Source organism: Lissotriton vulgaris, chromosome 11, assembly GCF_964263255.1.
Source record: "Lissotriton vulgaris chromosome 11, aLisVul1.2, whole genome shotgun sequence".
In the NCBI taxonomy this organism is placed as follows: domain Eukaryota; kingdom Metazoa; phylum Chordata; class Amphibia; order Caudata; family Salamandridae; genus Lissotriton; species Lissotriton vulgaris.
In genome coordinates this window covers 342,601,378-342,616,157 of record NC_141699.1, presented here as the reverse complement: position 1 = coordinate 342,616,157, position 14,780 = coordinate 342,601,378, and the positions used below count along the sequence as shown (strand labels likewise).

At 41.5% G+C, this 14,780-nt stretch overlaps 1 protein-coding gene across 1 annotated transcript in view; it reads right to left on the bottom strand.

Moving 5' to 3' along the window:
* KREMEN1 (kringle containing transmembrane protein 1) overlaps positions 1–14,780 on the bottom strand; it is a 363,157-nt gene that overhangs the window by 58,305 nt on the left and 290,072 nt on the right. The window contains exon 6 of the mRNA XM_086943299.1: positions 339–671. Coding sequence (XP_086799425.1) covers positions 339–671 — 333 coding nt within the window. The remainder of the gene's footprint in view (positions 1–338; positions 672–14,780) is intronic.

The window sequence follows — 14,780 nt, the reverse complement described above, 5'->3', positions numbered from 1 at the left end:
ACTCTTTTGTGGCATATGAAGGTGAATACCTTGGTTTTAATAGTGTAAAGGTGAATGATATGGTACTTTTTTTAGTGGTGTAGGATTTTGAACAGCAGGGTGTTTGTAATTGTATAGGATAGTTAACTCTTGGAAATGTATGTTTATGCAACATGATAGGAAAGTTCTGGAAGTTACTAATGGTATATGATGGTGAACTCTGGGAGTTTCCCTTCATAAAACAGTAAACCCATGGGAGGTTACCTTAGCAAATGACACTGTACACACAAGTTCATCTTTTAATAAGACGGTGAACAACTTGAAGGTAACTGTCATATGACAGGGAACTGTAAACTTACCTTGGTAGATGACGGCGAACCCCTGGGCCTGGTTCGTACGATCAGAAAAGAAGTAGAGGATGACAAAACTCGAGGAGATGTTGAGTGGCCGCAGGGGGCGGTTCTTACTGTCGAACCGCGCCAGCACCTGGTTAGTGTAGCCATCCAGCAGCTCCACCATGTCCACAGAGTCTTTAATGTCAAAGAGGGTAAAGTTGAAGCGGATCCCAGAGGCTCCGGGAACCTGAATGGTCCAATAGCAGACCCGACCAGGGCCATAAGTGTCAGGAAAGTCTGGTGAGTAGATGACCGCTGCATCCAGGCTGTAATTCCCTCCGCAGGCTCCGATGAGGGCTGTGAGAAAGAAAGAGATTGTGATTTGGAAATACAAATGGACACATTCAGATCTTTTATTTTTGCTATGTCTCTTGCTTATAACTCACTTGCCATAACATGCCACACTGTAAAACTGTTGGGAAATATGAGTTTTTGTAAAAACTTAAACTTCTTATATTTAAATCATCCTACTAAACACTGTAAAACCTCACAAATGGTTACAACACATCTTCGACTGAGCGTGCTGAAGCAGTGAAAATACCCAGAGACCTCTCTCAATGAGGAATCATAAGGCGATGAAGCACACAGACCCACATACGAGTAAAGATAAAGAGTTCTGGGGTGAGGTTACAAAGTGGGAATGTTCGCAGCACAGAACAGGGGCAGGATGTGCCGCAGACTGACGCTCTACAGAGACAGCTTATGGAAGGGACACCGTCCAGAACTAGTATAGGTGGAAAGGACTTTGATACACCTGACATATATTCGAGTTAATCTAGAATTAACACACTTGTTTACTGTTTTTCTATTACACTAGAGCCATAAGTTGGCCAATTGGCCAAACCCTGTCAGCGACACATTCTCAATAAACACATTTATCAATGTGGCAGATTCAATACTGACCTTGCCCTACAGTAATATAACGAATGAGTAAACAAACCGAGCCATATTGATCAAAGAATGCATGTTTTCCATTGTTATTCCCAATTTTTAAACATTTGACCATTTGTCCTAACTTTCTCAGGCTTCCTGCTTCATGGCTGAAAGAAAACAAGGAGTCAATCTTGTCGTGCTCAATGTGTTTCTAAAAAGAGCCAGGAAATGTATGAACAGTGTTATTGCATTTATTTCTCACACTGGTTCATTGAGACGCCCTCCTATTTGTAAAGAAGCTTTGCTGTTTTAATATGAAGTAAGTTCAGCGTGGCCTCTTCAGAGTCTATTCTTCATTATTTATTTCAGAATGTGTGTGCATTACAAAGCCTTGCAGACTTGGCGTTCTCTTCTAAATGAGTAAGGTGCTGAAGGTTTAAGTTGATACACAAACATCCCTATTTTGGGTGGAAGCCATATTGTTGTTTATGCTTTAAGTCTGACCCATGTTCTGTTATTTATAACGAGTACAAAAAATGTCAGAGACCATGAATCCATTATGGAGAAACGTGTTAGTCTGAAATCTCCGGAGTGGTTATGTAGCTTGAAGGGTGAGTAAGACTGGGTATATTTACAAATTGTCTAAATTTAGATGACTAGTGAAGCAAAATATTTTCATGATAAAGGTGAAATCTGTTTCCACCTTTTTTCATCTTACATTTAAACATGTAAGGTTTTGTTTGTGTTTATCATTGCAAAGGAATGCCCTTCTTCTGGTCCATTAACTGAGAATTTTAGGACCATCTTGGTAAAATTCACACCTTTTTAATGCCTGTAATCAGCAATCAACAGCTGAAAGGTAACCAGTTAGCATTTGCTAAATGTCTGGCACTCTATTGCTGTTTGCAGCACTATTAGTAACATTTGTTCTGTTAAATCACAAGCATATTTTTCTTACCAAAATCTGCAAATCATGTAGCAGATGTTGCATTACATGGCAAATGCAGGAAATCCATAATAACCTGTAAAAATCCTACAACCATGAAATAATGCTATTTCAGCGGTCTTGTATAAACGATATATACCTGCATTGCTTGACCACTAAGGTACATCCCTTACATTTCCAGGTGTGCCATACATCCCACCACAGAGCCCAAACAAATGTTGCACTCTCGAGCACAATCTTCAGCTTATAACCCATCAATTATAAACAACCCAATCATCAAACTGCTTTTGAAGTGCAAGTAAGCTAAGAAGGGAGGACCCATGGTTCGCAGTGGCATTATATAGCTATGTACTTACATACACACAATTTACGGCCAACAATAATGCTAAAACCATAATAATCAGTTGTCAGCAACAAACTATAGCTCATACCTGTTTAATTCACATAAGACATATTTGCTGTGAGGATTGTTCACAACAAGCAGTATACAGCCATAAAAAAGCCATCACCAAATGAACAGGAAAGGCATAGGTGAAGAGATCTTTCACACATCGCTGGACAATTCGGAGGATTTAATATAGTCCACCACTGCAGGTCCTAAACACCTATACAAAGTAATTGTTTTTTTACATCTTACAAAGACATTCAGATATGGAATGATAGTAAAAATACTCACCCCAACCAATCTCTCCACCTCTCTCTCTCTCTCTCTCTCTCTCTCTCTCTCTCTCTCCAAACATTCCTGCTCAGGGCCACAATACCCAGAATCTCAGATTGGACAATCCAGTGCAGTAACCAGCAAAGCAGACTATATCCTGCAAAATACTAACCCTGGGCGGTGAACTCCTCTTGTGGAGTTATGCGTTATGCGGAGCTCGCGGAGTTCCGAAAAAAAACACGGAGCAGAGGTTTTTTTCCACGCTCACGCTCGTCAATGTCCTGTTGGTGACCGCAAGTGAGGAAAATCAACCTCCCGGCGAGATTTTTCCTTGTACGCGATCGTCAACATCAAGTTGGCAAGCGTGGAAAATAAACATCCCGGCGAGATTTCTCAACGCAGGGTACAAATCTACTCGAGCGGCAGAAAAGGGAAAAAAGGGACTGCTTGTGCTGTGCAAGGTGCCGTTTGCAATGATTGCACAGTGCGGACAAGTATCCGCACTGAGCAATCACCGCAAACAGCATTTTTCTATGGAACTCTGCCGCATGCGGAGCTCCACGTAGTGCAGTGGACTTTTATTGCCACTTCGCGGAGTTCCGCGTAGTGCAACTCCACAAACTCCTCCCAGGGTTACAAACTACCATAAAGGGACCTGTAGAGCTCTACAAAGCTACCAGCATACTGAAAACCATAACACTGCCAGCTTGTCTCTCACACGTCACTTTCCAACACACTGCAGCTCACTGTGCCACGTAACATGATAAACGCTCCTTTGTGGTCATCACAAAATAAATGAAAAAAGCACTTTCCACAGAGGATCAATGCAAAAAACAACATCCTTCCAACCACACCCCCTAAACGGTGTAGCATGCTACTCATGTAAGCAAATGCTTTAATGCGTCACATAGTGGAAGTAAGTGCTATATATATACACACTGCAATACAATATAATACAAAAAGTGAGCACAACATGGGGATTGGGTTCTTTTTTTTGAATTCTCAGTGTTACAGGCTCTCTTTCTTGAGGACATGGTTGTGGTGACTTGGGAGCAGAAAAGACTCTGGGGAAACAGGATGAGTTGGTGAGTGAAAACAGGAGAGAAAGGTTTTGAGGGTCACAAATGACGAGTACGGATGACATGAAGATGAGAAATGGTTGGATAAGGGAGAATGTGGCAATGTTGAAAGGGGCCCTCATGAGAGGGGACCTGGGGACTGAGAAAGCACAATGTGAAAGCGTATGAAGAAAGAAAGGATCATAACAAGCATGATAGGTGAGAATGGACTCAAAGATGAAAGGACAGAAGGTGAAAAGGTCATTGATGTGGGGAAAATAATTGAATGGAATCAGGGCAAAGAAAGATATTAGGCAATGGAGTGAGTGCAGCCTGTAAGAAAGCGTATAGAGCCTATTGCGAAAGCAGATTTGGATAAGTGAATGGCATAGGGAAGAAAGTGGTTGAAGCGTATTGGACAGAGAGGCTGGTAAGGGGACAGGAAAGTGGGTGATGCAAACTGAACGGATACATGAGAGAACATTGGCAAGGCAGCTGGCAGGTTTTGAAAACAGGCATGGAAAGACATTGGTTTTGCTCCCTACAAGTGATGATCATTGCTTGCCTCGGGAAAAGAGGGCTCACTGGGTCCTCAACCATGCACAGAGGAGTGACAATCAATCTATCAATCTGGATTTGTAAAGCACGAAATCACCCATGAATGTATCCAGGCGCCAAGTACACTGCTGCAGGGGGTCTCAGTTGAACAGCCAGGTCCAGAGGTGAAGTGGGAGGTTAATCAAGGACTACGCAGCTTGGTAGGAGAAGGATCATTCTCCATTGTTACTGTGGCGGAAGCGGGAAGTGTGTGTGAGCTAGAGGGAGGTGGTGCACAGGAGTATGGAGGGAATGTGGAAGTTCAGTTGGTGGTTGAGGTAAGCTGGTGCCTGGTTGTGGAGGGCTTTGAAGATGTGGATCAACATATTAAACTGGTATCTCTTCTGAATGGGGAGCCAGCAGAGCTTTTTGAGGTGGGGCGATGTGGTACATTTAGAGAGATTTTGAATGAGTCTGGCTGCTGAATCCTGTATTGTTTGCAGTCTCTTGAGGAGGTATGAGATGATTCCTACATACAGTGTGTAGCCGTGGGCTTGTGTGACAGTCAGTCTGGAGTCGACAGGGAGCCACTCGAAGATCTTGTGGAGCATGCAAAGGTTGAGGAAGCAGGCAGACGAAACTGCGTTAATCTGTCTTTTCATGGAGAGTTCACTGTCCTGGATGATGCCATGGTTGCGGTCATGGTCAGCTAGTTTGGGGGCAACAAAGAGTTGTTCCATATGGGGAGGTGTTGTTCCTGAAGATCAGCACTTCTGTCTTGGCTGTGTTGGGTTTTTAGCCTGCTGTCTCTCATCAAATCGACGATGCTTGTCAAGCACCTGCGGAAGTTGTTCACTGTGGCAAAGGGGTTGTCTGATAGTGCGAGGATGAGCAGTCCTGGGTACTGGTGCAGGTCCAATTCCTTTGACTCAGGCAGGAGTCCAGCAGGGAAGCAATACACCAAGGCAGTAGTCAATCAGGGCAGCAGTCCAGCATAGTGGAAGTCCTTTCAACAGCACAGCAGTCATTCTTCCTGGCAGAGTCTCCACAGGTCCAGAAGTGTACGCAAGAGTTGGTGTCTGAGGTCCCATATGTATACCGGGTGCCTCATTTGAAATGGGGGCATGATATAGAGGTTTCCCTTGTAAGTGCACATGTTTACTGCCTCCCCTGCTTTGGCTCTAGACTAATGACAGGGGGTATGCAGCCATTTGAGTGGAGCCAGGACACATCATATTCCAGTATAAGTAGGGCAGTTCCATGCCCAGCTGTCCCATCCTGTCAATAATGGCCCATGCAAGCACACCTAAGCTCTCGATTGTGCATGGCTGTCTAGAACAAAGCAAAAAGCCCAACTGCCAACTACATCCAGTCATGTGAACCAGTGACAAGCTGCTGGCACTAAATGTCTAAGACAGGAAAATTCCAGCTTTCTAAATGTGGCACTTTCAAAATTATAATTTAAAATTTGATCTTATCATAGGAGAGGATTTTGAATTACAATTCCGAAGACACCAAGCATGAACTGGTTATCTGTTCCCATTAGGACGTTACAGCTTATTAATTGTTATAGGATACCTCCAACGTTATCCTATCAGAGAGGTAGGCCTTGCAGTAGTGAATAACGAATTTAAGAGTTTTTCACTACCAGGACATGTATAACTTAAAAATACATGTCCAATTTTTAAATAAATTGTATCGTGCCCTCTGATCAGTCCAGGATCTACGCTAGGGGTGAACATATACTTATTAAAAAGGAAGGTTTGGGCCTGGCAAAAGGTTTATTTTGACAGGTTGAAATGGCAGTTTAAAACTGCACACGCAGGCTGCAATGGCAGGCCTAAAACGTTTTAACGTGACTTAAGTGGGTGGCACAATCAGTGCTGCAGACCCTTTAATAGCATTTGATTTGCAGGCCCTGAGCACATTTAGTACCACTTTACTAGAGACTTACAAGTTCATTAAACATGCCAATTGGATATAAACCAATCCCACCATGTTTTTGGGAGAGGACAGGCACTGATTAGCAGTCGTAAGGGGTGCTAAGTCCTAAGGCCAAGACAAACAAATGTAGCAAAATGTGAAGGCTAAAGGCAAAAAAGTTTAGGGGTAACCCTGCAGATAGGGCCAGGTCCAAAAAACTACAACAGCGGAGAACCTCAGACTACTAATTAAAAACAAATGTGAATTTGTAGTGGCTGAATGCTGAGAAAGTGTTTCACAGAATACAAGCTAAACGTTATGAACATGGAGAAAAAGTAGGGAGGATCCTGACCCTGTAGCTGAAACATAGAGAAATGGCCTCCTCATTACCAGCAGTATACTTAACTATTTTTTTTTTTTTTTTGCACAGCTAATTAAAACTTTTTCATCATTGAACTGCAAAATCACGCTGGCATGTAAAACAGTTTGGCAGTTCAGTGAACAAAGGATAAAATCTTAAGAATAACATTACAAAATAGATTAAAAAGAATTCTTGTGTGCAGAATCATGACCAATTCACAGTGCACTGATGTGAATGCACATAAAATGTAATGAAGTTGCAGGATGGATTAAAATTGCTAATGTACAGAGTAGTGAGTAATTAGGAGTATTTTTTTTTTTAAAGGAGACAACTCGATACTGAATGTTACTTATGTGCAGAGTAGTTGGTTACTAGACAAAACCTTTTCTATTTAACTCCAGTTCCTTGTATGCAGGCTATTCCCTATTTCAAGTCTTATTTATACGGGTGCACAGCAGTTTCTTTTTAATCCTTATGTACCTCTGCCAAATGTTGCCGATTGTTTCTTTTCTGCCTTGATGATAAATCTCACGAAACAACAGTTCAGCTGAAAATCTGTTGGGGAGAGGCAGGACAATACCGCATACCTGCCTATTCTTATTCCTCTTTGGTTGAAAAGTAGGTGTTACATTATTTTTCTCTCCGCCAATAATTCATTACAAGTGCATAGCAAGTGCCCCAGGTCTTCTATCCCTTTTCCATATAGCCGGCAGTCCGTTGTGGTTGGAATGCGTTTCCAGGGAGGTAGGTGTAGGAGCAATGGTAGAATGCCCAGTCGATATATCAGGAACTTTGCTTTTAGGTAGTTTCGAAAAGCCCAGATGGAAATAAACAGTTCATATGGCAGTTTGTTGATAGACCCAATGTCCATTACGGAAGTATTTGCTTCCTACTATTCCAACACATACTCTTGTGAGGCACGAGTGATACTGGAGATGAATATGTTTTTCTCTAAATTGCACCTTCCTGAGGTTGCTGCACTCCTTCAGTCTCAATTGGAGCATGACATTACATTCGAGGTGGTTCCCGAAGCCATAAAAGAGATGCATCTGAGAAGGCGCCTGTAGATAATGGTTTTATTGATTTCTATAAAATCAAGGCACAGTTGACAACTCCTTTGTTTATGAAAGTCTTTCAGGAAGCCATGGATATGCTCAGCTCAGAATTCAAAAAAGCATATATACAATTCATCCCAGAAGTGATCCCCTTTGGTGTATCCATTATAGATGTATCTCTCTTTTGAATATTAAGATTCTGGTGCAAGGTCTTGCAAATAGACTCACAAAGTGATACCCCACATCATACATACAAACTAAGAGGGTTTTGTCCCGGGCAGATCTTTGAGAAAGCACTTGCGGACCCTAATGCACATTGTTATGTTGTGCCTTCTTACCTGCCTTCCTCCTCTCTACATTCTAGTCCCTCTTGCTTAGAATAGGAATGATTCCATGTTCTTAGAATAGGAATGTACATGTGATTCCAGGTCAGTTACGACCTGAAGCTGTTGGTGGATGAGGCGAATAAACTGGACTCTCAAACTACATTTGGTTTCCTTCTCATTTCATTTTGGGAAACACCACATTATTATTGGCGACGATCCTACCTCACAACGCCTCAACACGCGGCTGTCCTCATCTCGAATTACCTCCCCTGCGGCTGTTTTCATCGAAAGGAAGCGAAGTCTTCCCAGCGGCTGAAACGACGATTACAAAAGAAGAAAGAAAACTCCTTGATGTGGTGAGGAGTACGGAGGGAGGATAATATAAAAATAAAGGGGGTGTAAAAGAAAGAAAATAAGCGACGCGCATTGTTTATTGATTGAGCCGTTAAATGCGCTCGCGCTGCTCGCTTCTCTATGCGCGTTCATTCAGCGCGTGTAACAGGAAGGCTTCATGCGGTTCAGTGACGTAACACGCAACGTGTAAAGGAAGTCACTCTGCGTTTCAAGCCTCATTGCGCTCAGTGACAAACGCGCATCTTGGGAAAGAACACTGATTGTCCTTGCTCATAGTCAAAAGAATGTAGAGTGACAGAACGTTCGTTTTACACTGAAGGAAACGCGAATATTGAGAAAAGAATCCTGATTGTCTTTGTTAATAGAGTGAAAGAACGTTTCTGTAGAAGATTAGAACCTGGCTTTGTAAAAAAAAAAAGAAGGAAAAATGATCTCACAAAGCCTTCTCTACTGTGACTAAAAACAAAAAAAAAAAAAAAAAGAGGGGCAATTTCAGAGATATAAAAAAAAAGTTAAACAAAGAGAAGCCAATGTAACACAACTACATCTTTATCAACGGCATTTTTTTTTTAAAAAAACATTTTTTTTTAAGGACAAAAAAAAAAAAGGAGAAGAAAGAGTATATTATACATAAAGAAAAAAGAAAAGAAAAGAGGAGAAAGAAAATGCAGAATGTCACCCAACCAGCATTCTTTTTGATAAGTCCAGGTGAACCAAGTGTGAAATGGCAGAAATGGAAGAAGATTTTTGCAAATTATGCGAGAGTTTGTGGCACAAACCTGAGTGCAGAAAGGAAACATTCTTTACTTTTACACTGTCTAGGAGGTGAAGGGCAAGACGTATTGGAACACTTGCCGGAGCTCACAGCAGCAGAACAGAGAAACTTAAATGAGTACGAAATAGCCATAGAGCAATTAGACCGTCACTATCTTCCAAGATTGAGCACAATAATGGAGAGATACCATTTTGGCTTGAGAGGTCAGAAGAGAGATGAGTCTGTAGAAGACTATGTATCCGCTCTAAGAAAATTGGCGTCTTCATGTAAATTTGGACAAACATTAGAAGAAAGAATAAGAGATCAGTTTGTCTTAAAATGTGCTCATGACAGCATTCGTAAAGAGTTATGGCTAAAGGATGAACCAACAAACGAAACAGGTGTGTGGAGGGTCGGGGGGAATATTTATTGACCTTCCTGCTCGCTCCCCTATACCAAGATATACATTACACAAAAGAGCAGGCAAGGTCTGACAGTGGTGTGTAACCGCAATGGCGGCCGTGAGGCACTAGTGGTAGGCGCATAAGATAGAGGGGTGCAACAGTAGAAACTCTATGTCACTAGCAGGACCAAAATAATTCCCATCAGACCACCCATATGGTGGAGTAGCGTCACATGGGAATTTTATGATCATCCCGAACCGAATCTGACCATGTAGTGTCGATCGGGAGGGGACGTCAAAAGAATGTGGTCCTGTTGTGACCCCAAAAAATATAAAGTGTGCAGTGCTCAGGGAAAGTGTGAGATAAAATTAACTACCAGGACACCCAAGAAAATTGCAATAGGGGTCCTAGTGCAAAAGATTAAAAACACGCCAAGTAGTACGACTACTCAGAGGCGCTGTGCAGTATGGTCGACATGTTTCAGCTAATAGAGCAGATGGCTCAGCTTTCTTCAGGACCTTTAGACAGGAAGAACAGCTACTGCAACTACATGTGGAAAGTATAAGTGAAAAGTGTACTCATCCAGAGTCGTATCTAAACCAGGAACTGATATACTTAAAAGTCCACTGGAGGGAAAGAGAAGTGTCTTCTTCCTAACAAGAGAGAAAGGGAAAACACAAAAGACAGTGTGTCAAAAACCACCCTATCTCTCACGCACACCCATCATACACACACAGCGACCATGCAGACACACCTGCAGGAATAGATTCTATTCTGCATTTTAACAAGCATATTGTCTTGAATCACTCAGAGGCATTTCCTCTTGGTGATACTCACCATTATTTTGGTCCTGCTAGTGACATAGAGTTTCTACTGTTGCACCCCTCTATCTTATGCGCCTACCACTAGTGCCTCACGGCCGCCATTGCGGTTACACACCACTGTCAGACCTTGCCTGCTCTTTTGTGTAATGTATATAAAGGATGAACCACCCTTAGAGGAAGTACTTGTGATAGCAAAGCAAGTCGAACACATGACCAAATGTGTAGATGAACTAAAAGGAGAAAAAGAGAAAATGGTCGAACCTGAGAAGAAAGTCGAATCCAAAGTAGAGGAAGTAGTTTGTCAGGTTCAGAAAGAGGGAAAGGAAGACAGTGGGAAGAATGACAATGTGATGAATAGATTTAATCCGAATTTTAATATGTCTAACAAATGGTGCAGTTGAGAGGGTCAACCGTACATTGAAAGAGTGCATTCAGCTCGCAAGAGCTAGTGGCTTGAATTGGAAGGATGCATTAAGAGAAAGAATAGACGCTTATCGTTACTCCCCTCACTCGATCACTGGAAAATCTCCCTTTGAGCTATTTAGAGGTAGAGTTCCGAACACGATGTGGTGTCCAGGTTGGATGAATATGAAGAAGGGATTTGTGGATAATCATGTGGGTCCTTGGAGGGAGAGAGAAATTGAGAAACAAACTTGTAGGAAGGCATATTTCGACAAAGTTAAACGTGTTAAATTTCATGAAGTAAAGGTAGGTGACCTTATAAGAATAAAGGCACCTGTAGGGAGAAGGCCTTGGTCCAAGTATACCAATGTTAGGCCTGTCATTAAAGTTTTTGGTAATGCCGTCAAGACACAAGATGGGAGGATTTGGAACAAAAGTCGAGTTGTAGTTGTTAAGTCAAAGAACCTTTCTCAGTCTGACTCTGATATCAAATCTAATCTGTTTGGCATATGCAACTCTTCTCGCTCTTGTCACAACTCTTCACCCAGTTCTCGTATGAGGAGTCAAAGGTTACGCAGTGCTCCAATGTACATGAAAGATTATGTGTAAGTTATGTTCATTTGTTTCTGCTTATTTATCAGTTTCTTTTATCTCTTTCTTTTACTTAATCTTCTGTTCACTACGTTTTGGTAAAGAAGGGAGATGTGTTATGTTGTGCCTTCTTACCTGCCTTCCTCCTCTCTACATTCTAGTCCCTCTTGCTTAGAATAGGAATGATTCCATGTTCTTAGAATAGGAATGTACATGTGATTCCAGGTCAGTTACGACCTGAAGCTGTTGGTGGATGAGGCGAATAAACTGGACTCTCAAACTACATTTGGTTTCCTTCTCATTTCATTTTGGGAAACACCACACACATGTTATGGCAAACTACAAACAATCTGACTGAAGCGTTGGACCTCTCCCTTGATGCTGAAAAAGCTTTTGATATCCTTTTCATTCTGATATTTGTTGCCCTGCATTTATAACACAAAACAAACTACAATTGGCAGTATTGAAAGATAAAGCATGACTGCATATATATTTGGAACGTGGAAACTCCTATTGGTTTCGGCTGGGATTCTATATCAAAATATAAATCTGGCATGGGTGAGATTCTATATATCAACATATAAATCTGGCATGCCAGTACCAGACAACTTAGATGGTCCCATTTCACTTCAAGACTATGCTAGAGAAAGGCTATTAAATATTTTAGAAGATTCATCCCAATATGCCAGTTACATGTATATATATTTACCTCTACCTCTCATCTACCTACAGTGTGCCCTTGTATTGTAGTCATTTACGTATTTTAATATTGAGATTGCAAGCAATGATATAGGTTAAATTACTTCATTTCAAATGGTCTCTTTCCGCTTTCAGGAGAGATGTAGATATTGTTCCAGCAGCTGCAGAGGGTTTAAAACTCAAAAGACGCTACAGTCAGACTGTATTTTGTGGTATTGTAGGCATACTTCGCCGTCAGTATTGTTGCTATAGCTGGAACAACATGGTTTTAATACCAGGATAAGCAGATGCCATTCTGATGTGCAGCTTTTATTAGGTCTGATATAATTATTTCTGTACTTGACTCTCTGGCCAGGAATTGACACCATTGGTCTATTGTCTGGGGTTAGCTAATGGGATTATCTAGCAGGAAACCCAGTATGTAACGTTTCCCCCCTCAAAGTCACATTACATCTGCATCAATCTTAGACAGAAATCAAATAACAGCAGCCAGCAGTTTACTCTGATGCACTGTTCAATTGAGAATTAATTTCTTCACTCCAATACACCAATGTTTGCGTCACATGTATAGGCTGACACTTGTCGTATAGAAGCGTAATCTTTCACCTAAGGTTCTTAGCCTTAATTGATTTACCTTTTCACTCTTCCGCTCAAATTTGCCTCAGAGATGTTCTGAGTTTCTTCCATGCCAAGTTCATCACAAGCCCAGCATTATGATCCTTCTACACAGCATGGGTGCGTGTATATTCTTTCTGGCCTATCGGCTTAATCACAGGAAAAGAAGAGCTTTTATTGTAGAATGACACAGTGCTATCACTTCCTGATGCTAAAGTTCTATAAAAATGACCTTCATGTTGCATTTGGCTTCCGGCTTCAAGGGATGCTGGGTTTAAGTCTGCGATTAGCTTCTGAAAAGAAATACATTTCAAGTAGAATCTCTTCATTTGGTTCATACGTAGTGCAGGGGCTTGCTCAAGCCCATTGCACTAGTTGAATATTTCTAATGATTGTATCAGAATTTCTCTAGAGGTTCCTTCTGTTCTGCGATAATCAGTTCTCACTCCTCCACTTCTCTTCTCAGAGTATCTGTCCGAGTGCCTGCTACTTTCCTGTTCCTTTGGCAATAGGGAAAAGTGATCATGAGAATATTGAAACCTGTCTGATGGCTTCAGACTCTTAAAGATCCTTCAATTGATAGCGTCTTCCCCCAAAACCTCTGATGGTATATACTGGGCCGCTGATGTGGTACTCCAGTCAAGGATTTAGATTTATAAAACTGTGTTTTCTTGTAAGCTGCCCCTTTTGGCTCAGTGTTCCTCTCATCTGCTTTGAGTTTTGGCTGTGGTTTCAGGAAGCATGCACCAAGGGTATTTTAATACAATAGAAATTCACTGAAAAACACAAAGGTTACAGGGACGTTATAGTTAGGCTGACATTTCACTCGTACATACCTAGAGAAAGTCAGCAGTTATAGTTAGCTGAGCTAACTATAACTCGCGCCCCCGCAATGCACTCCTTATGACCTCACATATTACATCACTCATGAAATGGTCAGTGATATCACTGATGACATCAAGTGACTGTGAGTGTTTTTAAAATGTTTATGAGTGTTAAATATATATAACAAGGTGCTTCGCAGAGGCACGAGTTATAGCTAGCTCTCCTATCGGCTTAATCACAGGAAAAGAAGAGCTTTTATTGTAGATTGACACAGTGCTATCACTTCCTGATGCTAGAGTTCTATGAAAATGGCCTTCATGTTGCGTTTAGCTTTTGGCTTCAAGGAATGCTGGGTTTAAGTCTGCGGTTAGCTTCTGAAAAGAAATACATTTCAAGTTGAATCTCTGTCCCACTTCATTTGGTTCACACGTAGTGCAAGGGGCTTGCTCAAGCCCATTGCACTATGTGTATATTTCTAATAATTGTATCAGCATTACTGGGAAAATGAATCATATATCACCTCCTCTTCGCAAGGAGCCCTCATACACAAAGTCAGGAGGCCAGTTATCCTTGATTAAGATTATGTTAAATGTCCTCAATAAATACAACCAAAATATTGCACTAACAACATATCTAACATATTGCCCTCTATCAGAAACTCCATATTGTATATTTGTTCAAGAGACAGTAGATGACCATATGGGGTCTCAACTTGAATATACATATCAGTTGCTGGCATGGCCAAAAACGGCTAGAGATTCTCGTGGAATATGGTTATCTTGGCAGTGCTGTCCATGAGCAGTTCTGTCCATATGCCTTTCAACAGGAACTTTCAACAGGAGCACTCTCCTTTTCGGAGACATTTCTCTTTTGTTGTGTTTTTGTAGCTAATACATTTTCTTCATAAAGGGAGCTTTCAGATTTTCAGATTGCAACGCTTTTAATTTCTTTTACCAATCTGGTTTGAGTTCCAATGGTGGGACTGCTCATTGACCCCAGCCCTTTCTCTAGAGGTTCCTTCTGTTCTGCGATAATCAGTTCTCACTTCTCCACTTCTCTTCTCAGAGTATCTGTCAGAGTGCCTGCTACTTTCCTGTTCCTTTGAAAATAGGGAAAAGTGATCTTGAGAATATTGAAACCTGTCTGATGGTTTCAGACTCTTAAAGATACTTCAATTGATAGCGTCTTCCCCCAAAACCTC